General features: G+C 39.6%; 1 protein-coding gene across 3 annotated transcripts in view; it reads left to right on the top strand.

Annotated features, from left to right (window-relative positions):
* Window positions 1-27,389, top strand: part of PPP1R37 (protein phosphatase 1 regulatory subunit 37) — a 242,948-nt gene that overhangs the window by 190,942 nt on the left and 24,617 nt on the right. The window contains exon 12 of one of the 3 annotated variants that reach the window (XM_053688801.1): window positions 2,921-3,022. The exons of 1 other annotated variant lie outside the window; for it this stretch is intronic. In XM_053688801.1, coding sequence (XP_053544776.1) covers window positions 2,921-3,015 — 95 coding nt within the window. In that variant the 3' untranslated portion in view covers window positions 3,016-3,022. The remainder of the gene's footprint in view (window positions 1-2,920; window positions 3,023-27,389) is intronic. One more of the 3 variants, XM_053688800.1, reaches the window with a different exon arrangement.

Below are 27,389 nucleotides of genomic sequence, written 5' to 3'. Positions count from 1 at the left end.
TGGCTTCCCTTCAATTCCGATAGGCTGATAGAATTCCATCAGCCAATCAGAATTAAGGTAGAAAAAATCCTATTGGCTGATGCAATCAGCCAATAGGATTGAACTGGCATTCTATTGGCTGATTGGAACAGCCAATAGAATTGAAGTTCAATCCTATTGGATGATTGCATCAGCCAATTGGATTTTTTCTACCTTAATTCCGATTGGCTGATAGAATTCTATCAGCCAATCGGAATTGAAGAAACGCCATCTTGGATGACGTCATTTAAAGAAACCTTCATTCAATCGTCGGCTGTGGACAAAAGAGGATGCTCCGCGTCGGATGTCTTGAAGATGGACCCGCGCCGGATGGATGAAGATAGAAGATGCTGTCTGGATGAAGACTTCTGCCCGTCTGGAGGACCACTTCTGCACGGTTGAATGAAGACTTCTGCCCGTCTGGAGGACCACTTCTGCCCTGTTGGGTGAAGACATCTCCTGGTAAGGTGATCTTCAAGGGGTTAGTGTTAGTTTTTTTTAAGGGGGGATTGGGTGGGTTTTAGAGTAGGGTTGGTTGTGTGGGTGGTGGGTTTTAATGTTGGGGGGGGGATTGTAAATTTTTTTCAGGTAAAAGAGCCGATTACTTTGGGGCAATGCCCCGCAAAAGGCCCTTTTAAGGGCTATTTGTAATTTAGTATAGGGTAGGGATTTTTTTATTTTGGGGGAGCTTTTTTATTTTGTTAGGGGGATTAGATTAGGTGTAATTAGTTTAAAAATCTTGTAATTTCTTTATTATTTTCTGTAATTTAGTGTTTGTTTTTGTACTTTAGATAATTTTATTTAATTGTAATTAATTGTATTTAATTTAGGTAATTAATTTAATTGTAGTGTAGTGTTAGGTGTAATTGTAACTTAGGTTAGGGTTTTTTTTACAGTTAAATTTGACTTTATTTTAACTAGGTAGTTATTAAATAGTTAATAACTATTTAATAACTATTCTACCTAGTTAAAATAATACAAACTTGCCTGTAAAATAAAAATAAACCCTAAGCTAGATACAATGTAAATATTAGTTATATTGTAGCTAGTTTAGGGTTTATTTTACAGGTAAGTATTTAGTTTTAAATAGGAATAATTTAGTTAATGATAGTAATTTTATTTAGATTTATTTAAATTATATTTAAGTTAGGGGTTGTTAGGGTTAGACTTAGGTTTAGGGGTTAATAACTTTATTATAGTGGCGGCGACGTTGGGGCGGCAGATTAGGGGTTAATAATATTTAAATAGTGTTTGCGATGCGGGAGTGCAGCGGTTTAGGGGTTAATATATTTATTATAGTGGCAGCGATGTCCGGTTTGGCAGATTAGGGGTTAAAATATTTATTTTAGTGTTTGCTATGTGGGAGGGCCTCGGTTTAGGGGTTAATAGGTAGTTTATGGGTGTTAGTGTACTTTTTTGCACTTTAGTTAAGAGTTTTATGCTACGGCGTTGTTGTGTAAAACTCTTAACTACTGACTTTTACATGCGGTACCAGGCTTGACAGAAGAGGGTCTACCACTCACTTTTGGTCAGATTCGTAATACCGGCGCTATGCAAGTCCCATTGAAAATATAGGATACGCAATTGACGTAAGTGGATTTGCGATATTTCCAAGTCTGGCCAAAAAAGTGAGCGGTACACCTGTTCCTGCAAGACTCGTAATAGCAGCGGGCGTTAAAAAGCAGCGTTAGGACCTCTTAACGCTGCTTTTTAAGGCTAACGCACAACTCGTAATCTAGGCCATTGAGGATTTTGCAGGTTCTTTCTTTTGGGCCAATGCCTCTGGTAGATATTAAACTACTTTTTGTTGTTTCATCTGTTAGAAGAGTTTTCTTCTCTTTGTGTTCTGTGTCTTTTTTTTCTTTAGGATAAGACCGTATAAGTTGGGATTTTGTTGTTCCTTTTTTATTTTTCAGAGTGGTCTTTTCGTGTCAGAGCTTTGTAGTGTTATGTTGACTACTACGTACTTACTACGTTTAGTTTGTTTCTTTTGCTGGTTGTAGGAAGTTCAGAGAATTTCTGTGGTTTCTTTTGCATCTTGTTTGAAGCTTTTGATTCATACGGTTATCTTGGAGGCCGGTCAGCCTACACCTAGGTGGCTTTCTGCACTTTTTTTCAGACCACAATCCAAGTCTTATATTTTTAGAGTTTTATCAGTTACACGTTTTTGCTATTCAGCTCTTTGGTCTACTTTGCATATTTTTTTATTATTTTTAATTTAAAATGTAATTGTTTTTCTGAGAAAGCCTTTGGTAATGTGGCCTTCATGCAGTTGTCTCATGCTGTTTTATTTTTCCCTGTTGGTTATTTTTTATTGCCTTTTTTTTTAGACTCTATTGAGGTTGTGGATTTGGCTTCTCAGTGAAAAAAGATGTTTATATCCCACTTTTTTCTGTTTTTACTTGTGTACTCCACAGCTTGAGTATTAGTTTCCAGGAGTAATGGATTGTGGACTCTCACCACCTGTATGAAAGTAAACATCATGTATGCTTACCTGATAAACAAATTTCTTTGATGGTGGTGAGAGTCCACGAGAACCCATCCTATTTTTTTCTGTGTTGGTTTTTCCTTTTTTGCGCACATCTTTCTTTCCTGATCCTGTTTTGTTGGCTCTTATTAGTTTTCCTCTCTCTTTGTGCTTGGCTGTACATTAGACTGAGGTACTGGTGAGGTGGGAGGGGTTTTATAGAGTTCTTGGAGTTTGGGAATCTTTGCTTCCTCCTAGTGGTAGGGAAGTGCAATTCCCAGCAGTAATGGATCGTGGACTCTCAGCACCATGAAATTAATTTATCAGGTCCTAGTGGTGCTATGTTCTATCTCAGTACTAGTTTGATATCCAACAATAAAGGTTACATTTCCTCTCTTCCTAGGGGTTTATCTGTAACCCTGTATTTCCCTACAGATACATGTGACACATATAGTGATACGGAGTTGGAGGATTTACTCCGAGACGCCTCTACCGAGCCAGACCCTGCTGTTAATTTTGTGACACTATAAGGTTTGTGTACGTAAAACTCATTACTTTTCTATACAGATATACAAGCCCTGGGGAGCTTACGCCACAACACACTGAGGTATGAAATAGTTTTTAATTCATTCAAGCAGATTATGTTGTAGCCAGAGGTTATTGTAATGTTCTTGTATAAAACGATGAAACGTCTTAGACTGTGTAACACTTGTTAGAATTGAGAGGAAATAGATCATTTGATGATCCAATATTGTCTGAACCAGTCTATGAATACTGAAGTGCAGCTTCAATCTGATGTAAATTAGAGCAGTGTCGCAGTAGAAAGAATCCCATTCCACTTGTTAATTATTTAATTTTATTATCTTCATAGACGTTGTCTGTCAGCAGACATTAGTATGAATTTAGATACATTTATAGATGGTATTTGGATATCTTCCGGGTTAAACAGTTTTGCTGTTCCTAAAGAACCATGTTGGTCTTATGAACAGTTATTAAATACAAGTTTGGATGTTTGGGCATTGCTGATGGTTACTGTGGACTTCCTACTAATTTCCCATTGGTTTATAGTTACTTCCTCCTAATTTCTCAATATTAAAAGAAGGTACCAATCCTATCAACCATTGTGTATTAACAAGAACTACATATCAGCCAATGAGCAGCCAGAATTACATATCACCCAATGAGCAGCAAGAACTACATATCATCCAATGAACAACAAGAACTGCATATCGGCCAATAAACAGCAAGAACTGCATATCAGCCAATGAGCAGCCAGAACTACATATCAGCCAATAAATAGCAAGAACTGCATATCAGCCAATAAACAGCAAGAACTGCATATCAGCCAATTAACAGCAAGAACTGCATATCAGCCAATGTGCAGCAAGAACTGCATATCAGCCAATGAACATAAGTAGGAAGTGCCTATCTGCCAACAACTATTAGTAGAAAGTACAGAACTCGTACTGTTGTGTTCAATTTAAATTTTAAAAAAAAGTTTCTTTACCCTTTTTATGCAGAAAAACAAATGACGGTTATAAGTTGCTCAGAATTTATTTTAGCCTAATTGGCATTGACTCACCAGGTGAGAGCGCCCCTTCCCAGGGGGGCACGGACAGAAATGTACCACACCCCCTTTACCTAAATATAAGGCCTTACCCCTTGTCATTCCTAGTTCTGTCCATCTTAGGCTTCCCCTTTCCTATAGGCACTGCCATTTTCACCAAAAGTGCATCATTCACCAGTGGCTGGGTTTAGGAGCGTGCACACATTTACTTGATTAACATGCCGGGAGGCCTCTGTAACAGAGTTCAGGAGCGCTCTTCTGCTGCACTGTGCCTATGTAAGTCCTCAAGGCTGGGGATAGGAGCGTGCACGCACTTACATGGTCTGCTGCTGCACTGTGCCTATGTAAGTCCTCAAGGCTAGGGCTAGGAGCGTGCACGCACTTACATGTGCTTCTGCTGCAGTGTGCCTATGTAAGTCCTCAAGGCTGGGGTTAGGAGCGTGCACACACTTACATGTTCTGCTGCTGCACTGTGCCTATATAAGTCCTCAAGGCTGGTGTTTGGAGCGTGCACGCACTTACATGTTCTGCTGCACTGTGCCTATGCAAGCCCTCAAGGTTGGGGTTTAGCAGCAAAGCTGCGTGGGAAGATAAGAATTGATGCTTTACCTGCATTGGTCAAGTTTTTGGTGGCAAGTTTGTATATAAACCTAATGATGCTGAGTTATTTCCTGTATCTGATTTAGCATTTGAGAAAGAAATTTCTATTTTTCTTTTGTCACCTGTTACTGTGGAGTTTGTTGCTTATGTCAGAGAGACTTTAGGTCTGGAAAACCTTGCCTACCGCTTCCTCCGATTGGTGTGATTCTAAACCATCTGCTGAATTTGCCTACCGCGTCCTCTGATTGGTGTGATTCTAAACCATCTGCTGAATTTGCCTACCGGTTCCTCCGATTGGTGGGAATCTAAACCACCTGCTGAATTTGCCTACCGATTCCTCCGATTGGTGTGATTCTAAACCATCTGCTGAATTTGCCTACCGATTCCTCTGATTGGTGTGATTCTAAACCATCTGCTGAATTTGCCTACCGCGTCCTCTGATTGGTGTGATTCTAAACCATCTGCTGAATTTGCCTACCGGTTCCTCTGATTGGTGTGATTCTAAACCATCTGCTGAATTTGCCTACTGATTCCTCTGATTGGTGTGATTCTAAACCATCTGCTGAATTTGCCTACTGATTCCTCTGATTGGTGTGATTCTAAACCATCTGCTGAATTTGCCTACTGATTCCTCTGATTGGTGTGATTCTAAACCATCTGCTGAATTTGTCTACCGCGTCCTCTGATTGGTGTGATTCTAAACCATCTGCTGAATTTGCCTTCCGCTTCATCTGATTGGTGAAATTCTAAACCATCTGCTGAATTTGCCTACCGCGTCCTCTGATTGGTGTGATTCTAAACCATCTGCTGAATTTGCCTACCTCTTCCTCTGATTGATTGGTGTGATTCTAAACCATCTGCTGAATTTGCCTACTGCGTCTTCTGATTGATTGGTGTGAGTCTAAACCTTCTGCAGAATTTGCCTACTGCGTCTTCTGATTGATTGGTGTGATTCTACACCATCTGCTGAATTTGCTTACTGCTTCCTCTGATTAGTGTGATTGTAAACCATCTGCTGAATTTGCCTACTGCATCCTCTGGTGTGATTCGAAACCATCTGCTGAATTTGCCTACCGCTTCCTCTGATTGATTGGTGTGATTCTAAACCATCTGCTGAATTTGACTATTGCATCCTCTGATTGATTGGTGTGATTCTAAACCATCTGCTGAATTTGCTTACCACGTCCTCTGATTGATTGATGTGATTCTAAATCATCTGCTGAATTTGCCTACCGCTTCCTCTGATTGATTTATGTGATTCTAAACCATCTGCTGAATTTGCCTACTGCGTCCTCTGATTGATTGGTGTGATTCTAAACCATCTGCTGAATTGGCCTACCGATTCCTCTGATTGGTGTGATTCTAAACCATCTGCTGAATTTGCCTACTGCGTCCTCTGGTGTGATTCTAAACGATCTGCTGAATTTGCCTACTGCGTCCTCTGGTGTGATTCTAAACCATCTGCTGAATTTGCCTACCGCTTCCTCTGATTGGTGTGATTCTAAACTATCTGCTGAATTTGTCTACCGCTTCCTCTGATTGATTGGTGTTATTCTAAACCATCTGCTGAATTTACCTACTGTGTCCTCTGATTGGTGTGATTCTAAACCATATGCTGAATTTGCCTACTGCTTCCTCTGATTGATTGGTGTGATTCTAAACCATATGCTGAATTTGCCTACTGCTTCCTCTGATTGATTGGTGTGATTCTAAACCATCTGCTGAATTTGCCTACTGCGTCCTCTGATTGGTGTGATTTTAAACCATCTGCTGAATTTGCCTACCGCTTCCTCTGATTGGTGTGATTCTAAACCATCTGCTGAATTTGCCTATTGCATCCTCTGATTTATTGGTGTGATTCTAAACCATCTGCTGAATTTACCTACTGCGTCCTCTGATTGATTGGTGTGATTCTAAACCATCTGCTGAGTTTGCCTACCGCTTCCTCTGATTGGTGGGATTCTAAACCATCTGCTGAATTTGCCTACCGCTTCCTCTGATTGGTGTGATTCTAAACCATCTGCTGAATTTTTGCCTATTGCATCCTCTGATTGATTGGTGTGATTCTAAACTATCTGCTGAATTTGCCTACCGCTTCCTCTGATTGATTGGTGTTATTCTAAACCATCTGCTGAATTTACCTACTATGTCCTCTGATTGATTGGTGTGATTCTAAACCATCTGCTGAGTTTGCCTACCGCTTCCTCTGATTGATTGGTGTGATTCTAAACCATCTGCTGAATTTGCCTATGGCGATCTCTGATTGATTGGTGTGATTCTAAACCATCTGCTGAATTTTTCTACCGCTTCCTCTGATTGATTGGTGTGATTCTAAACCATCTGCTGAATTTGCCTACCGCGTCCTCTGATTGATTGGTTTGATTCTAAACCATCTGCTGAATTTGCCTACCGCGTCCTCTGATTGATTGGTTTGATTCTAAACCATCTGCTGAATTTGCCTACCGCTTCCTCTGATTGGTGTGATTCTAAACCATCTGCTGAATTTGTCTACTGCGTCCTCTGATTGATTGGTGTGATTCTAAACCATCTGCTGAATTTGCCTACCGCTTCCTCTGATTGATTGGTGTGATTCTAAACCATCTGCTGAATTTGCCTACCCCGTCCTCTGATTGATTGGTGTGATTCTAAACTATCTGCTGAATTTGCCTACCACTTCCTCTGATTGGTGCGATTCTAAACCATCTGCTGAATTTGCATACCGCATCCTCTGATTGATTGGTGTGATTCTAAACCATCTGCTGAATTTGCCTACCGCTTCCTCTGATGGATTGGTGTGATTCTAAACCATCTGCTGAATTTGCCTACTGCGTCCTCTGATTGGTGTGATTTTAAACCATCTGCTGAATTTGCCTACCGCTTCCTCTGATTGGTGTGATTCTAAACCATCTGCTGAATTTGCCTATTGCATCCTCTGATTTATTGGTGTGATTCTAAACCATCTGCTGAATTTACCTACTGCGTCCTCTGATTGATTGGTGTGATTCTAAACCATCTGCTGAGTTTGCCTACCGCTTCCTCTGATTGGTGGGATTCTAAACCATCTGCTGAATTTGCCTACCGCTTCCTCTGATTGGTGTGATTCTAAACCATCTGCTGAATTTTTGCCTATTGCATCCTCTGATTGGTGTGATTCTAAACTATCTGCTGAATTTGCCTACCGCTTCCTCTGATTGATTGGTGTTATTCTAAACCATCTGCTGAATTTACCTACTATGTCCTCTGATTGATTGGTGTGATTCTAAACCATCTGCTGAGTTTGCCTACCGCTTCCTCTGATTGATTGGTGTGATTCTAAACCATCTGCTGAATTTGCCTACGGCGATCTCTGATTGATTGGTGTGATTCTAAACCATCTGCTGAATTTTTCTACCGCTTCCTCTGATTGATTGGTGTGATTCTAAACCATCTGCTGAATTTTTCTACCGCTTCCTCTGATTGATTGGTGTGATTCTAAACCATCTGCTGAATTTGCCTACCGCGTCCTCTGATTGATTGGTGTGATTCTAAACCATCTGAATTTGCCTACCGCTTCCTCCGATTGATTGGTGTGATTCTAAACCATCTGCTGAATTTGCCTACCGCTTCCTCTGATTGGTGTGATTCTAAACCATCTGCTGAATTTGCCTACCGCTTCCTCTGATTGATTGGTGTGATTCTAAACCATCTGCTGAATTTGCCTACCCCGTCCTCTGATTGATTGGTGTGATTCTAAACTATCTGCTGAATTTGCCTACCACTTCCTCTGATTGGTGCGATTCTAAACCATCTGCTGAATTTGCATACCGCGTCCTCTGATGGATTGGTGTGATTCTAAACCATCTGCTGAATTTGCCTACCGTGTCCTCTGATTGTTGTGATTCTAAACCATCTGCTGAATTTGCCTACCTCTTCCTCTGATTGGTGTGATTCTAAACCATCTGCTGAATTTGCCTACTGCGTCCTCTGATTGGTGTGATTCTAAACCATCTGCTGAATTTGCCTACTGCTTCCTCTGATTGATTGGTGTGATTCTAAACAATCTGCTGAATTTGCCTACCGCGTCCTCTGATTGATTGGTGTGATTCGAAACCATCTGCTGAATTTGCCTACCGCTTCCTCTGATTGGTGTGATTCTAAACCAGCTGCTGAATTTGTCTACTGCGTCCTCTGATTGATTGGTGTGATTCTAAACCATCTGCTGAATTTGCCTACCGCTTCCTCTGATTGATTGGTGTGATTCTAAACCATCTGCTGAATTTGCCTACCCCGTCCTCTGATTGATTGGTGTGATTCTAAACCATCTGCTGAATTTGCCTACCGCGTCCTCTGATCGGTGTGATTCTAAACCATCTGCTGAATTTGCCTACCGCGTCCTCTGATCGGTGTGATTCTAAACCATCTGCTGAATTTGCCTACCGCGTCCTCTGATTGGTGTGATTCTAAACTATCTGCTGAATTTGCCTACCGCGTCCTCTGAATGGTGTGATTCTAAACCATCTGCTAAATTTGCCTGCCGCGTCCTCTGAATGGTGTGATTTTAAACCATCTGCTGAATTTGCCTGCCGCGTCCTCTGATTGGTGTGATTCTAAAACATCTGCTGAATTTGCCTACCGCGTCCTCTGATTGGTGTGATTCTAAAACATCTGCTGAATTTGCCTACCGCGTCCTCTGATTGATTGTGATTCTAAACCATCTGCTGAATTTGCCTACCCCGTCCTCTGATTGATTGGTGTGATTCTAAACCATCTGCTGAATTTGCCTACCGCTTCCTCTGATTGATTGGTGTGATTCTAAACCATCTGCTGAATTTACCTACCGCGTCCTCTGATTGGTGTGATTCGAAACCATCTGCTGAATTTGCCTACCGCGTCCTCTGATTGGTGTGATTCTAAAACATCTGCTGAATTTGCCTACCGCGTCCTCTGATTGATTGGTGTGATTCTAAACCGTCTGCTGAATTTGCCTACCGCTTCCTCTGATTGGTGTGATTCTAAAACATCTGCTGAATTTGCCTACCGCGTCCTCTGATTGATTGGTGTGATTCTAAACCGTCTGCTGAATTTGCCTACCGCTTCCTCTGATTGGTGTGATTCTAAACCATCTGCTGAATTTGCCTACCGCGTCCTCTGATTGGTGTGATTCTAAACCATCTGCTGAATTTGCCTACTGCGTCCTCTGATTGGTGTGATTCTAAACCATCTGCTGAATTTGCCTACCGCTGCCTCTGATTGATTGGTGTGATTCTAAACCATCTGCTGAATTTGCCTACCGCTGCCTCTGATTGATTGGTGTGATTCTAAACCATCTGCTGAATTTGCCTACCGCTGCCTCTGATTGATTGGTGTGATTCTAAACCATCTGCTGAATTTACCTACCGCGTCCTCTGATTGATTGGTGTGATTCTAAACCATCTGCTGAATTTGCCTACCACGTCCTCTGATTGATTGGTGTGATTCTAAACCATCTGCTTAATTTGCCTACCGCTTCCTCTGGTGTGATTCTAAACCATCTGCTGAATTTGCCTACCTCGTCCTCTGATTGGTGTGATTCTAAACCATCTGCTGAATTTGCTGGGGTTAGGAGCATGCACATACTTACATTTGCTTCTGCTGCACTGTGCCTATGTAAGTCTGCAAGGCTGGGGTTAGGAGCATGCACACACTTACATGTTCTTCTGCTGCATTGTGCCTATGAGCACAAGTTTAAGCTTCCAGAAATATAGTTTCTAAAGAATCGTATTGTCCCAATCTTTAAAGCCCTTTCTTTCAGCAAAAGGGATATTTAGAGTAAGGCCAATCTCAGGGCAACCTACAAAGTCACAATGACGGTTTCTCCTCCAAAACAGTTCCTGTGTGAGCTTGTTTGGTTCAGTTTAATTAAATTTGGTCTCAACATATCAAGGACCCCTGGGTTCCAAAGATTGTAACCAGTAGATAAAGGCTAGAATTCAGGAAGATTTTTCCAACCAATCATTTTGTTTGGTCACTGATTCCTGTGGAAGAAGGAAAGAGGAAAGAAATCATCTAGTATGTGGAAGATTCACTCCTTGCTTGGGTAATTCAAAAGGTGTTCTAGGCCTCAGGAGTTTTACTCCCAGTTATTTCTAATAAGGAAAATTTCTACCTAAATGTACAATTATTCGCTAATTTCACCAAGTGTTTTTCTTATATCCATCATCATTCTAATATTTTCAGCAAATGCTCAGCACTACCTGTATAGACCTTTGCCCTTCAGGATTTCCTCTGCTCCCAGAATCTTTACAAAGATCCTTGTCCCGATAATTGCATGGATCAAGAGTAGTGGAATATTCCTTTTACATTATCTGGAAGACATCCTGCTGATAGCAGAGAGAACAAGCTTTACTACAGACTCCACCAACTTTTTAGTCCGTGGTTGGTTAATAAAATGGAAGAAAAGTCAGCTAGAGCCTGTGCAACAGACACTGATTGTCAAGCTCAGGGAAAATGGAACAAGAAGAGACTGCCCTTTCTGCCTGCAAACATCCTGCAGTTTATAGCTGTCTTTGAAGAGGATTCTGCAAGGTCAGTCAATCAAGGTTCTGTCCGAAAACTGAACAGCTATAGCCTATATCAAGTATCAAGGAGGAACAAGGAGTCCTTCGGGCTGTAGCTCCAATTTTCAGATGGGGCACAGACAATTTTTAATCAGATTATACCAGTTCATGTACCAGTTCACCTAAATGTGGAGGCAGGCTTCTTGAGCAGATTCTAGATTTTTCCACAAATGGCAACTTCACAGAAGTATTTTTCTCACCATAACTCTAATGTGGGGGTTTCCAGATGTGGACATGATGGCCAGCAATCTCAATTGCCAGATCAACAAGTTCTTCATTCGAATTCCAGTCCCTTGATCAATGGGAATAGATGTGTTCAGCCAAAAATTGGATTTTTTAACTAGGATATGTCTTTCCCAAGTACCTTTTATACTTTGTTTCTTGAAGAGAATAAAGATGGAAAAGGGAAGCTTTATCGTGATTCTTCCTTATTGGCCCAGGAGACCCTGGTTTCCACAGTTGGCAATTCATAAACATTGGTTTCTCCTGAATTTCAGAGAAGTTCTTCATCAGGGTCCTATACCTCATCCGAAACACAAAGAAATTGCATCTGACGGCCTGGCTACTGAGTGCTCACAGTATAGTAGGATGAATATCCCTGCTCCAGTCATTGAGGCTCTCCACAAAATCCTTCTATGGAATTTGGAATGCTTTTTCTGCATAATTTTCAGCTGTGTGACCTGCTTCATTTTTTTACATGATGTATTTTGGCAAGGTTTCTCTTCCACTACACTCAAAGCTCAATTTCAGCCATCTCATGTTCCTTAGGTGCAAGAGCCTCTTATGGTCTAGTTTTTTCAGACTCTTTATCCATGGGATCTACCTTTTGGTCTTGGATGCATTTATGGTATCACCTTTTGAGCATTTGAAGACGGCCTCTTTATGGTTTCTGACCTTGAAGACACTATTTTTGATAGCTTATACATCATGTTTCTGAACTCCATGCTTGTCTGTAGAAGAACCGTTTTTGACCTTTCATAAGGATAAACAGTACCTGAATTTTTACTGAATGTTTATCCAGCATTCCATTTATCTCAGAATATCATTTTTCCTTCTTTTTCTGCACAAAAGGAATTAATAGACGGAAAGTCTCTGTATACTCTGGATGTTGTCAGATGTCTCCATTGTTATTTGGATAGAACTAAAGACAAATTGGCTTTTGTAATCCCCTCTTGGCCAAGAAAGAGTAATTTACCTAGATTGTTCATTGCATATCAAAAGCCTATCAATTTCAAAGCAAGCAAGCCTTTGGTCTGTAAGACTTCTTACACTGAGGACTGGTGTTGTCCTATGTTAAGTGGGCAGGAACGTTCTCTTTTCTGTTCTTTCTTAGAGGGACAGTCAAGTCCAAAAACACTTTCATAATTCTAATAGGGCAGTCATTTTAAACAACTTTCCAATTTACTTTTTACAGTTTATAGCTGTCTTTGAAGAGGATTCTGCAAGGTCAGTCAATCAAGGTTCTGTCCGAAAACTGAACAGCTATAGCCTATATCAAGTATCAAGGAGGAACAAGGAGTCCTTCGGGCTGTAGCTCCAATTTTCAGATGGGGCACAGACAATTTTTAATCAGATTATACCAGTTCATGTACCAGTTCACCTAAATGTGGAGGCAGGCTTCTTGAGCAGATTCTAGATTTTTCCACAAATGGCAACTTCACAGAAGTATTTTTCTCACCATAACTCTAATGTGGGGGTTTCCAGATGTGGACATGATGGCCAGCAATCTCAATTGCCAGATCAACAAGTTCTTCATTCGAATTCCAGTCCCTTGATCAATGGGAATAGATGTGTTCAGCCAAAAATTGGATTTTTTAACTAGGATATGTCTTTCCCAAGTACCTTTTATACTTTGTTTCTTGAAGAGAATAAAGATGGAAAAGGGAAGCTTTATCGTGATTCTTCCTTATTGGCCCAGGAGACCCTGGTTTCCACAGTTGGCAATTCATAAACATTGGTTTCTCCTGAATTTCAGAGAAGTTCTTCATCAGGGTCCTATACCTCATCCGAAACACAAAGAAATTGCATCTGACGGCCTGGCTACTGAGTGCTCACAGTATAGTAGGATGAATATCCCTGTTCCAGTCATTGAGGCTCTCCACAAAATCCTTCTATGGAATTTGGAATGCTTTTTCTGCATAATTTTCAGCTGTGTGACCTGCTTCATTTTTTTACATGATGTATTTTGGCAAGGTTTCTCTTCCACTACACTCAAAGCTCAATTTCAGCCATCTCATGTTCCTTAGGTGCAAGAGCCTCTTATGGTCTAGTTTTTTCAGACTCTTTATCCATGGGATCTACCTTTTGGTCTTGGATGCATTTATGGTATCACCTTTTGAGCATTTGAAGACGGCCTCTTTATGGTTTCTGACCTTGAAGACACTATTTTTGATAGCTTATACATCATGTTTCTGAACTCCATGCTTGTCTGTAGAAGAACCGTTTTTGACCTTTCATAAGGATAAACAGTACCTGAATTTTTACTGAATGTTTATCCAGCATTCCATTTATCTCAGAATATCATTTTTCCTTCTTTTTCTGCACAAAAGGAATTAATAGACGGAAAGTCTCTGTATACTCTGGATGTTGTCAGATGTCTCCATTGTTATTTGGATAGAACTAAAGACAAATTGGCTTTTGTAATCCCCTCTTGGCCAAGAAAGAGTAATTTACCTAGATTGTTCATTGCATATCAAAAGCCTATCAATTTCAAAGCAAGCAAGCCTTTGGTCTGTAAGACTTCTTACACTGAGGACTGGTGTTGTCCTATGTTAAGTGGGCAGGAACGTTCTCTTTTCTGTTCTTTCTTAGAGGGACAGTCAAGTCCAAAAACACTTTCATAATTCTAATAGGGCAGTCATTTTAAACAACTTTCCAATTTACTTTTATCACCAATTTTGCTTTGTTCTTTTGGTATTCTTAGTTGAAAGCGAAACCTAGGAGGTTCATATTCTAATTTCTTAGACATTGAAGGCTGCCTCTAATCTAAATGCATTTTGACAGTTTTTCACCACTAGAGGGTGTTAGTTCATGTGTTTCATATAGATAAAACTTAGCAACTGTTGATATTACCTTTATGTTCAACTCTAGGGGACGCAAGAGGAAAAGGTCACTAAAGTATCATATGAGACAAACTGTGTACATATGTTGGTATCAACACATTGTAACAAATCTATTACTATATATAAACATGCAGTGATGATTCACCTAAATATTAAAAAGAAAAAACACATCAAAAATAAGAAAAGATAGCTAAATCTTATCTGAGTCCCACTTGCCACCATCAATATGGTTACAGATATGAGATGAATGCCCCAGATGGAGAGGCTAAATCTGGAAACACAAATTCAGGCTGCTCCTCTTCAGATATTCTTGAAGTCAACGAGAAGAATCTGTGAGTGGAAATCACAAAACAGAGGGCGCCTCCTAGTATAATACTGTGATGACAGAAATGGATATATGTACACACAAGAGTCAGGCTCAGAACCACAATTAGGACCAGGGATCTGTGAAATGAACCACAAAGAAACAGGCCTCCTAGTATAATACTGTGATGACAGAAATGGATATATGTACACACAAGAGTCAGGCTCAGAACCACAATTAGGACCAGGGATCTGTGAAATTAACCACAAAGAAACAGGCCTCCTAGTGTAATACTGTAGTACTATAAGAGAGTACAGACGTCCTGAGTAGATTATTATACCCACTTGTGCTGAGTGAAGCCTCCTGGGATCTTGCAGTGTCCCAGCTCACTGTTCCCTGGCCAGGGAAATATGGTCACAGACTCGCAGTATCAGCTCCAGAAAAATGCAAACAAAGCACAGGCTTCCAGAAAATTAAAATTTATTTATTTAAATAACAATATAAAAACTAAGGGTGCAGGAACTCATCCAAAGTGTATAAAAATGAGAGTTACAGATTGCAACGCGTTTCTCAGCTGTACTAGCTGTTTCATCAAGCATCTGTTACTGAAGAGGAAGCACTGGCTTTTAAATACAAGCTAACCAATCACAAGTGGCCCTTATGACACACCACCTATTCACCCAATCAAAAAAGGGGTGTGTTATTGGACTATTAAAAATCAGAGTATATGCATACAAGTACATACTTAAATCGTTATAAGTGTTGTACATATCTGGCAATATAACATAGAAAAACGAGAATGATATAAATCAAATGCAGCAACGTTTAAACATTTATAAAGATAATATCATTGAGATGTAAAACCCAAAAGAATTGTTTCATTACAAAAAGGGTTATTGATAGACATTCATAAATAAAGCCTATTAAAGGATTACTTTCTGTTATAATTTTTAAGCTAAACAACTAACATATTAAAGTTAATAAACATTAATTAAAACCTACTGACCTATATTTTCTCCAAAACGAAGTTTCATAACGTTCTAAAAGTTATATCTTTTATTCGCCGATGATGTCACGTTATCCTGCCCACTATTTTCAGCACTGCATGTTCAAAATACTTAAACCAATAACTTTTTGTTTAAAGCGCCATTTTGAAACCTAGGTATTGTAAACGGATTGGTACAGAGCAAAGGATACCCACGGAGTGGGTTTGGAAAACAATTAAATTTGCAGACAAGATTTCTGATATACGGTAGAGATATGTTAATGAAATGCTATTGATAAAAAGCGTATTTGGGGTAGTTAGTTAGTAACAGGCATAGAAAATATTTACTTACAGTGGCCCTTTAAACTTAATACCTCAAAGTCTCAGTACATGTATCAATAATACAAACAGCTTTTCCTTTTTTGTGCTCATTCCTGTTACTCACCAAGTCGATCCCCACTGAGTATCCAAGACTATATATCCCAACAATAGGGCCGTAGATGTTATTAAAAGTTATAGTTGCTTACTACTAAGCATCATTTGTTATAGTTTATTAAAATTTAATACAATGTATGTAACATGTCGTATTAGTGTGTGGCTGGTATACAGCAACAAGCAATCGTTGTTGCGAGAGCGTGATTCATCCATTGATAAGGAGAGTATCTTATAGCCAATCAGATGGGGATATAAACAAAGGGGTATAACCATAAGACATGATAAGAAAGGGCGCCTCCTAGTGTAGCCAATATGCAAAATGACAAATGTGATCAAAGAACAATAATACTCACAATAATACTCACAATAATACTCACAATAATACTCACAAATATTAAAGGTAATGCCTAGGTAAATGGTCTAGGAACTTGACAGTGTCCCAGTTTACTGTGCACCAAAACCAGGGCAGCTCCTCCTGAAGATATATTGCTGTAGGTAATCTGTAAAAAGGAAAAGACACAGAGGGCGACTCCTAGTGCAGATGAGTTAGTAGTAAACGGCCCACTAGCTGTTCCCAACAGATGGATACGAAGCACACTGAAGTGCAGTTGTAGCATGCTGGGTATATTATAGTGGCCCAGCGCACATAATAGCCAGGATAGTTTGTTGTTCACAAATCATATAGTGGTCAAACAATGGAATGGAGACTTCAGTTTTCAAAGAAGAGTTTTATATTAAAAATGTAAAAACAAGTTCACAAACAAATAGATAAAATCTATCAGTAAAACACGTTACGCGTTTCTCAGCGCTATCCACGCTGTTTCCTCAGGCAGGAAATACTGATATGTGACTGAAGTCTCCATTCTGTCATTTGACCACTATATGATTTGTGAACAACATTCATTCGTTATGAATATAGGCCATATGAGGGGATCATATAGAGGTTTGTGTAGAAAACTCATCTTATAAATTCTAAACATTCAATGAATCGAGCCCAAGAATCCGAGAATACCAGACAAAGAATGTCTTTTATTACCAATTTCAACTCCAATCATAGAATAAAAAAGATCATCAATAAACATTGGTATCTACTTAAGATAAACCTTCTATAACGTACAGGAGAGCACCAACTATCAAACAAAAGTTGTCCCCCAGTAATATAGTGACGAGAAAGAAAAATCTAAAACATCAAATCTCCACTTCCAATCTATATACCACCAAAGGGGCATATAGATGTAGGATAAAGAGGTGCAACATGTGTAAATATATCTCACATGGAGTAACCAATGTCACCTCTAATACAACCGGTCGTACATATCCCATTAAATAAAGGTTAGACTGTAGCTCCTCATTTGTTATTTATCTACTTACATGCCAATGTGGTATCCAATATTTGGGCCACACTATCCGCAAGGTCCGTCGTAGATGGGAAGAACATTATAGAAATAGAACCAAAAGTAGTCATAAACATAGTGTAGCCAGGCACCATAGAATCTGCCAACAAGGACATGAATGTAACTTTCGCATAACCCTTTTGGAAAGTATCCTGCCTATACAGGGATCCAATAGGTTTACTAGACGTTGCCAAAGAGAAACCTACTGGAATTATACATTTGGTACTCTTTTCCCAGAGGGTTTAAACAAAAATATAGATATGGCAGCTTTTTGGTGATATTTTTTATATATATGTTAGAATCACCTATAATATGCTTTCTTGTAATCCTGGTTTGTGTTCTGAATGTTTCTCACAATTTCCATACATCATAAATTGTCATAATTACATCCCACTCTTTCCCTGTTCCCCTTATCATTTGGAATAGTATATTGTGTGATTATATATAGGGTCATATATCATCAGTTCCATTTTTATATATCATATATACCGGTATATATATTTGTATATATTATATTTTTTAGATTTATCCCTATATTCTTATACAAATGAATTATCCTTTATCACTTAGTATCATAATAATAGAAGGATTCTCTATACCATCCCCTGCCACTCCACACAATGCTTCACAATGTATCCTACACCCCCCCCCCAATATGGTCACACATCTATTTTAATGATATACATGACCTCCTATAGAAATATTCATTATTTTTTTGGACATACAAGATCCAAAAATCTATCACGTTTATAGTATTATTCACATTAGAGTTTTCTACACGAACGTCTATATGATCCCCTCATCTGGCCTATATTCATAACGAAGTAGCACCATCAGTGTCACATCGCCACTTATTCCCTATGTAATTATCAATGCATCACTTATGAGATATAGATATTCCTCTTATAGGCCTTAACGATCACAAGTAGTATAACATATCTAGCGCCCCACCTGGTTATTTTAATGAACCATTCTTGTTATATATACATGTATTAGGTTTTAACGACCACAAGCATTACATATAATATTTTTTTAGTAATTGTCACATCATCACATGCTCACGAATAGTACACCACTATATACTTTCTCATTTAGTGATTAACATCACATTCACGTCATATTTATCTTGACCCCTTATTATTGGTTCTTTATACTACTGATAGCTGTCACGGGTCAATCTTACCGCTCCACATATGCGGTATTAGGGATACATAATGAAACGCCCACATTGCTTTAGAATGCCCCCTGATAGGCGTCTTATGGTTATACCCCTTTGTTTATATCCCCACCTGATTGGCTATAAGATACTCTCCTTATCCATGGATGAATCACGCTCTCGCAACGATTGCTTGTTGCTGTATACCAGCCACACACTAATACGACATGTTACATACATTGTATTAAATTTTAATAAACTATAACAAATGATGCTTAGTAGTAAGCAACTATAACTTTTAATAACATCTACGGCCCTATTGTTGGGATATATAGTCTTGGATCCTCAGTGGGGATCGACTTGGTGAGTAACAGGAATGAGCACAAAAAAGGAAAAGCTGTTTGTATTATTGATACATGTACTGAGACTTTGAGGTATTAAGTTTAATAGGCTTTATTTATGAATGTCTATCAATAACCCTTTTTGTAATGAAACAATTCTTTTGGGTTTTACATCTCAATGATATTATCTTTAAATGTTTAAACGTTGCTGCATTTGATTTATATCATTCTCGTTTTTCTATGTCATATTGCCAGATATGTACAACACTTATAATGATTTAAGTATGTACTTGTATGCATATACTCTGATTTTTAATAGTCCAATAACACCCCCCTTTTTTGATTGGGTGAATAGGTGGTGTGTCATAAGGGCCACTTGTGATTGGTTAGCTTGTATTTAAAAGCCAGTGCTTCCTCTTCAGTAACAGATGCTTGATGAAACAGCTAGTACAGCTGAGAAACGCGTTGCAATCTGTAACTCTCTCATTTTTATACACTTTGGATGAGTTCCTGCACCCTTAGTTTTTATATTGTTATTTAAATAAATTAATTTTAATTTTCTGGAAGCCTGTGCTTTGTTTGCATTTTTCTGGAGCTGATACTGGGAGTCTGTGACCATATTTCCCTGGCCAGGGAACAGTGAGCTGGGACACTGCAAGATCCCAGGAGGCTTCACTCAGCACAAGTGGGTATAATAATCTACTCAGGACGTCTGTACTCTCTTATAGTACTACAGTATTACACTAGGAGGCCTGTTTCTTTGTGGTTAATTTCACAGATCCCTGGTCCTAATTGTGGTTTTGAGGCTGGGAGCAGTGAGCTGGAAAAATGGCAATTTCTTTTACAAAGATATGACGAGTCCACCGATTTCATCCTTACTTGTGGGATATTAACCTCCTAACAGGAAGTGGCAAAGAGCACCACAGCAGAGCTGTATATATAGCCCCTCCCCTCCACCCTCAGTCATTCTCTTTGCCTGTGTTATACTAGTAAGAGGTAAAGTGAGTTGTTAGTGTTAGTTTTCTTCAATCAAGAAGTTTTTTATTTTAAATGGTACCGGTTAGTACTGTTTCCCTCAGGGGGGTTTGGAAGAAGAATTCTTCCCTGAGGTTGATGATCTTAGCAGCTGTAACTAAGATCCATGTTGGTTACCACAGATCTGAAGGTAATACAGGAGACATCTTCAGTGTGGAGACCGTGTCATGCTGTCTGCAGCGTTTGAGGTATGTGCAGCCTTTTATTCTGAAGAGACTTAGTATGTCAGAAGATGGCTGAATATGTATTCCCTTTTTTAGGGAAGGGGTAAGCAGTAGACCTATTTTCAAGGAGGGTGTTACTGAAACCTGTTTATTTTTATTTTTCTGTCACAATTGGGCAAGGTTTATAATGAGGGCTATGGGCTGCATTTTCTTTTTCAAGATGTACCGAGTCCACGGATTCATCCTAACTTGTGGGATATTGTCCTTCCTGACAGGAAGTAGCAAAGAGAGCACCACAGCAGAGCTGTCTATATAGCTCCCCCCTTAACTCCACCCCCCAGTCATTCTCTTTGCTGGCTCTAAGCAGGAAGGGTAAAGAGAAGAGGTGTTAAACTGTTAGTTTTATTTTATCTTCAATCAAGTGTTTGTTATGTAAATGGTACCGGTGTTGTACTATTTACTCTCAGGCAGGACATAGATGAAGATTTCTGCCTGGAGGATGATGATCTTAGCATTTGTAACTAAGGTCCACTGCTGTTCCCATATGAGCTGAGGAGTACAGGAAAACTTCAGTGTGAGGAACGGTTTCTTGCTATACAGCAATGAGGTATGTTCAGTCATATTTTCTGCAGAGACTGTGTTAACTCAGAAAGGCTGACAGTGTCCCCATTAGGGGAAGGGGAAGCAGTAATCCTAGTGTTATCAGAGGTTTTTACTAGCTTGCATAAAGGGTTAATTTTTTTGTGGGCACTCAGTTTGTTATGTGAATTTGGGACAAACGTTTTTGAGTCTGGGAGTAACGTTTTCTGTTTTATGGGACATTTGCTTGAGGGTTCTTTTGGGTTGTTTATAACCCACATGGCTTTCAGGCAGGGTTTGTTAGTTTTGTGTAGGCCCCAGCAACATCGAGTGTGGGGGGCGGGGCCTACATTTACAAGCAGCAAGCAACTTCTCCTGAGGTCCTGAGAGTCTTCTGAGGGACTAATTGAAGCTTTAAACCCCATATTATCGCTTCCTAAGGGCAGGTAGGGCCACAGCAGAGCTGTGGCAAGGTGCTTTAGGGGGTTTAAACCGGTTTTAGACACTTATCAATCCATTTTTTTCATTTGGGGGTCTATTGCTTTTTTACTTGCAATCCTTCTAAGGCTTAGTGGGTACACTGTTAAAATTTCGGAAATTTTGAAGCAATTTTAACCTGTTTTGCAGTTTTTGTATGCCTTTCTTTTCTCTTAAAGGTACAGTACCGTTTTTGCAAATTGTGGTTTTGTTTTATTAAATAAAGTGTTTTCCAAGCTTGCTTGCTTCATTACTAGCCTGTTACACATGTCTGACACTGAGGAAACTCATTGTTCAATTTGTTTAGAAGCCATTGTGGAACCCCCTCTAAGAATGTGTCCCAATTGTACTGATATGTCAATAAATTGCAAACAGCATATTTTGACTTATAGGAATTTGGCATTAAATGATTCTCAGACAGAAGTAATTCAGGTTTCGCCATCTAGTTCTCCCCAGGTGTCACAACCAGTTACGCCCGCACAAGCGACGCCAAGTACTTCTAGTGCGTCTAATTCTTTCACCTTGCAAGATATGGCTTCAGTTATGAATACTACCCTCACAGAGGTTTTCTCTAAACTGCCAGGGTTGCAAGGGAAGCGCAGTAGCTCTGGGTTAAGAACAAATGCTGAGCCTTCTGACCCTTTAGTAGCCGTATCCGATATTCCCTCACAATGTTCTGAGGTAGGGATGAGGGATTTGCTGTCTGAGGGAGAGATTTCTGATTCAGGAAAGATGTTCCCTCAGACAGATTCAGATATGACGGCATTTAAATTTAAGCTAGAGCACCTCCGTTGATTGCTCAGTGAGGTTTTAGCTACTCTGGATGATTGTGACCCTATTGTAGTTCCAGAGAAATTGTGTAAAATGGACAAATATTTAGAGGTTCCTGTTTACACTGATGTTTCTTTTATGTAATTGGCAAGAGTCCACAAGCTAGTGACATATGGGATATACAATCCTACCAGGAGGGGCAAAGTTTCCCAAACCTCAAAATGCCTATAAATACACCCCTCACTACACCCACAATTCAGTTTTTACAAACTTTGCCTCCTATGGAGGTGGTGAAGTAAGTTTGTGCTAAGATTTCTACGTTGATATGCGCTTCTCAGCATTGTTGAAGCCCGATTCCTCTCAGAGTACAGCGAATGTCAGAGGGACGTGAAGGGAGTATCACTTATTGAATACGATGATTTCCCTAATGGGGGTCTATTTCATAGGTTCTCTGTTATCGGTCATAGAGATTCATCTCCTACCTCCCTTTTCAGATCGACAATATACTCTCAATTTACCATTACCTCTACTAATAACTGTTTTATTACTAGTTTGGCTATCTGCTATATGTGGATGGGTGTCTTTTGGTAAGTATGTTTTTTATTTCTTAAGACACCTCAGCTATGGTTTGGCACTTTATGCATTTATATAAAGTTCTAAATATATGTATTGTACTTATATTTGCCATGAGTCAGGTTCATGTATTTCCTTCTGCAGACTGTCAGTTTCATATTTGGGGAATATAAACATCTTTTAAATATGAAATTTATTTCTTACCTGTGGTTTAGTCTTTTTTTCAATTGACTACTTCTTACAAATTGCGGGCGGTATTAGGCCCGTGGGTGCGACAAATGCTAAACTTTATTGCGTCATTCTTGGCGCGAAAAATTTTTTGGAGCGGAAAAGTACGTCTATGACGCAAGTTCGTCACTTCCGGCGTCATACTTGATGCCGAGACCTTTCACACTGTTGCGTCATTAGTGACGCGAGTGTGTCATTTCCAGTTATTTTTTTGGGCGCCAAAAAAGTTTATTTGCGTTGTGCGTCATACTTGGCACCAAACTTTTTTATTATTTCAATACCCCATTGATGTTTGCCTCTTGCTTTTTTCTATCAGAGGGCTATGCTATTTGCATTTTTTCCCCATTCCTGAAACTGTCATATAAGGAAATAGATAATTTTGCTTTATATGTTGTTTTTTATCTTACATTGTGCAAGATGTCTCAATCTGATCCTGCCTCAGAAGCTTTTACTGGAACATTGCTGCCTGACATCGGTTCAACCAAAGCTAAGTGCATTTGTTGTAAAATTGTAGAAATTATCTCGCCGAATGTCATTTGTAATAGTTGTCATGATAAACTTTTACATGCAGATAGTGTATCCATTAGTAATAGTACATTGCCAGTTGCAGTTCCTTCAACTTCTAATGTGCATGATATACCTGTAAATTTTAAGAATTTGTTTCTGATTCTATTCTGAAGGCTTTGTCTGCATTTTCACCTTCAAATAAACGTAAAAGAACTTTTAAAACTTCTCATTTAGTTGATGAATTTTCAAATGACCAACAACATAATAATTTATCCTCTTCTGATGAGGATCTATCTGATTCAGAAGATCCTTCCTCAGACATTGACACTGACAAATCTACTTATTTATTTAAAATTGAGTATATGCGTTCTTTATGAAAAGAAGTGTTAATTACTTTGGATATTGAGGTAACCATTCCTCTTGACGTTCAGTCTAATAAACGTTTAAATGCTGTTTTTAAACCTCCTGTGGTTTCTCCAGGGGTTTTTTCCTATTCCTGAGGCTATTTCTGATATGATTTCTAAGGAATGGAATAAGCCAGGTACTTCTTTTATTCCTTCTTCAAGGTTTAAAAAATTGTATCCTTTACCAGTAAAATCTATAGAGTTTTGGGAAAGATCCCCAAAGTTGATGGGCTATTTCTACTCTTGCTAAACGTACCACTATTCCTATGGAAGATAGTACTTCCTTTAAGGATCCTTTAGATAGGAAGCTTGAATCTTATCTAAGGAAGGCCTATTTATATTCAGGTCATCTTCTCAGACCTGCAATTTCTTTAGCTGATGTTGCGGCTGCATCAACTTTCTGGTTGGAGAATTTAGCACAACAGGAATTGGATTCTGACTTATCTAGCATTATTCGCTTACTGCAATATGCTAATCATTTTATTTGTGATGCTATTTTCGATATTATCAAAATTGATGTTAGATCCATGTATTTAGCTATTTTAGCTAGAAGAGCTTTGTGGCTTAAATCCTGGAATGCTGATATGACATCTAAATCTAGATTACTATCTCTTTCTTTCCAAGGTAATAATTTATTTGGTTCCCAGTTGGATTCTATTATTTTAACTGTTACTGGGGGAAAGGGAGTTTTTTGCCTCAGGATAAAAAACCTAAGGTTAAGTCTAAGGCTTCTAACCATTTTCGTTCCTTTCGTCAGAATAAGAAACAAAAACTCAATCCTTCCCCCAAGGATTCTGCCTCCAATTGGAAGCCTTCCTCAAATTGGAATAAATCCAAGCCTTTTAGGAAACCAAAGTCAGCCCCTAAGTCCGCATGAAGGTGCGGCCCTCATTCCAGCTCAGCTGGTAGGGGGCAGATTAAGGTTTTTCAAGGATATTTGGATAAAAATCTGTTCAAAATCAATGGATTCAGAGCATTTTCTCTCAAGGGTATCGAATAGGATTCAGAGTAAGACCTCCTGTGAGAAGATTTTTTTCTCTCACGTATCCCAGTAAATCCAGTAAAAGCTCAGGCTTTCCTGAAGTGTGTTTCAGACCTGGAGTCTTCAGGGGTAATCATGCCAGTTCCTCCTCAGGAACAAGGTTTGGGGTTTTATTCAAACCTATTCATTGTACCAAAGAAAGAAAATTTGTTCAGACCAGTTCTGGATCTGAAAATTTTGAATCGTTATGTAAGAGTACCAACTTTCAAGATAGTGACTATAAGGACTATTCTGCCTTTTGTTCAGCAAGGACATTATATGTCCACAATAGACTTGCAGGATGCATACCTTCATATTCCGATTCATCCAGAACATTATCAGTTTCTGAGATTCTCTTTTCTAGACAAGCATTACCAATTTGTTGCTTTTCCATTTGGCCTAGCAACAGCTCCAAGAATCTTTTCAAAGGTTCTGGGTGCCCTACTCTCTGTAATCAGAGAACAAGGTATCGCGGTGTTTCCTTATTTGAACGATATCTTGGTACTAGCTCAGTCTTTACGTTCTGCAGAATCTCACACAAATCAGCTAGTGTTGTTTCTTCGGAAACCTGGTTGGAGGATCAATTTACCAAAGAGTTTCTTGATTCCTCAGACAAGGGTCACCTTTTTAGGCTTCCACATAGATTCAGTGTCCATGACTCTGTCTCTAACAGACAAGAGACGTTTAAAATTGGTTGCAGCCTTTCGGCACCTTCAGTCTCAGTCATTCCCTTCAGTGGCTATGTGCATGGAAGTTTTAGGTCTCATGACTGCAGCATCAGACGCGATCCCCTTTGCTCATTTTCACATGAGACCTCTTCAGCTTTGTATGCTGAATCAATGGTGCAGGGATTATACAAAGATATCACAATTTAATATCCTTAAATCCCAATGTACGACACTCTCTGACATGGTGGATAGATCACCATCGTTTAGTTCAAGGGGCTTCTTTTGTTCGGCCAACCTGGACTGTGATCACAACAGATGCGAGTCCCTCAGGTTGGGGAGCTGTTTGGGGATCTTTGACAGCACAAGGGGTTTGGAAATCTCAAGAGTTGAGATTACCAATAAATATTTTAGAACTCCGTGCAATTCTCAGAGCTCTTCAGTTTTGGCCTCTGTTAAAGAGAGAACCGTTCATTTATTTTCAGACAGACAATATCACAACAGTGGCATATGTCAATCATCAGGGTGGGACTCACAGTCCCCAAGCTATGAAAGAAGTATCTCGAATACTTGTTTGGGCAGAATCCAGCTCCTGTCTAATCTCTGCGGTGCATATCCCAGGTGTAGACAATTGGGAAGCGGATTATCTCAGCCGCCAGACTTCCATCCAGGGGAGTGGTCTCTCCATCCAGATGTGTTTTCTCAGATTGTTCAGATGTGGGGTCTTCCAGAGATAGATCTCATGGCCTCTCATCTAAACAAGAAACTTCCCAGATACCTGTCCAGGTCCATGGATGTTCAGGCGGAAGCAGTGGATGCGCTGACACTTCCTTGATGTTATCATCCTGCTTACATCTTCCCGCCTCTAGTTCTCCTTCCAAGAGTGATTTCCAAAATCATCATGGAACAATCATTTGTGTTGCTGGTAGTGCCAGCATGGCCACACAGGTTTTGGTATGCGGAACTGGTTCGGATGTCCAGTTGCCCGCCTTGGCCACTTTCGTTACGGCCAGACCTACTATCTCAAGGTCCGTTTTTCCGTCAGGATCTCAAATCATTAAATTTGAAGGTATGGAAATTGAACACTTAGTTTTAAGTCATAGAGGTTTCTCTGACTCAGTGATTAATACTATGTTACAAGCTCGTAAATCTGTCTCTAGAAAGATTTATTATAGAGTTTGGAAGACTTACATTTCTCCAACATAGGTGTGTCCGGTCCACGGCGTCATCCTTACTTGTGGGATATTCTCTTCCCCAACAGGAAATGGCAAAGAGCCCAGCAAAGCTGGTCACATGATCCCTCCTAGGCTCCGCCTTCCCCAGTCATTCTCTTTGCCGTTGTACAGGCAACATCTCCACGGAGATGGCTTAGAGTTTTTTGGTGTTTAAATGTAGTTTTATTGCTTCAATCAAGAGTTTGTTATTTTAAAATAGTGCTGGTATGTACTATTTACTCTGAAACAGAAAGGAGATGAAGATTTCTGTTTGTAAGAGGAAGATGATTTTAGCAACCGTTACTAAAATCGATGGCTGTTTCCACACAGGACTGTTGAGATGAAGTAACTTCAGTTGGGGGGAACAGTGTGCAGACTTTTACTGCTTGAAGTATGACACATTTCTAACAAGACTTGGTAATGCTGGAAGCTGTCATTTTCCCTATGGGATCCGGTAAGCCATTTTAATAACAATTTATAAAGGGCTTCACAAGGGCTTTAAAGACTGGTAGACATTTTTCTGGGCTAAAACGTTTGTTTTATAAGCATGTTTTATGGTTTGTTACTCTGAGGAGTTGTTTTTATCTGGGAATTTTGATAATAAAAACGGCAGGCACTGTATTGGACACCTTTTTCACTGGGGGCCTTCTCTAGTCATAGGCAGAGCCTCAGTTTCGCGCCACTAATGCGCAGTTGTTTTTGGGAATCAAAGCATGCAGATGCATGTGTGAGGAGCTCTGATACACTGAAAAAGCGTGCTGAAGGCGTCATTTGGTATCGTATTCCCCTCTGGGCTTGGTTGGGTCTCAGCAAAGCAGATACCAGGGACTGTATAGGGGTTAAATGT

Source organism: Bombina bombina, chromosome 7 (assembly GCF_027579735.1).
Source record: "Bombina bombina isolate aBomBom1 chromosome 7, aBomBom1.pri, whole genome shotgun sequence".
Classification (NCBI taxonomy): Eukaryota; Metazoa; Chordata; class Amphibia; order Anura; family Bombinatoridae; genus Bombina; species Bombina bombina.
The sequence above is the reverse complement of the archived record's forward strand: the minus strand, read 5'-3'. Positions and strand labels throughout refer to the sequence as shown.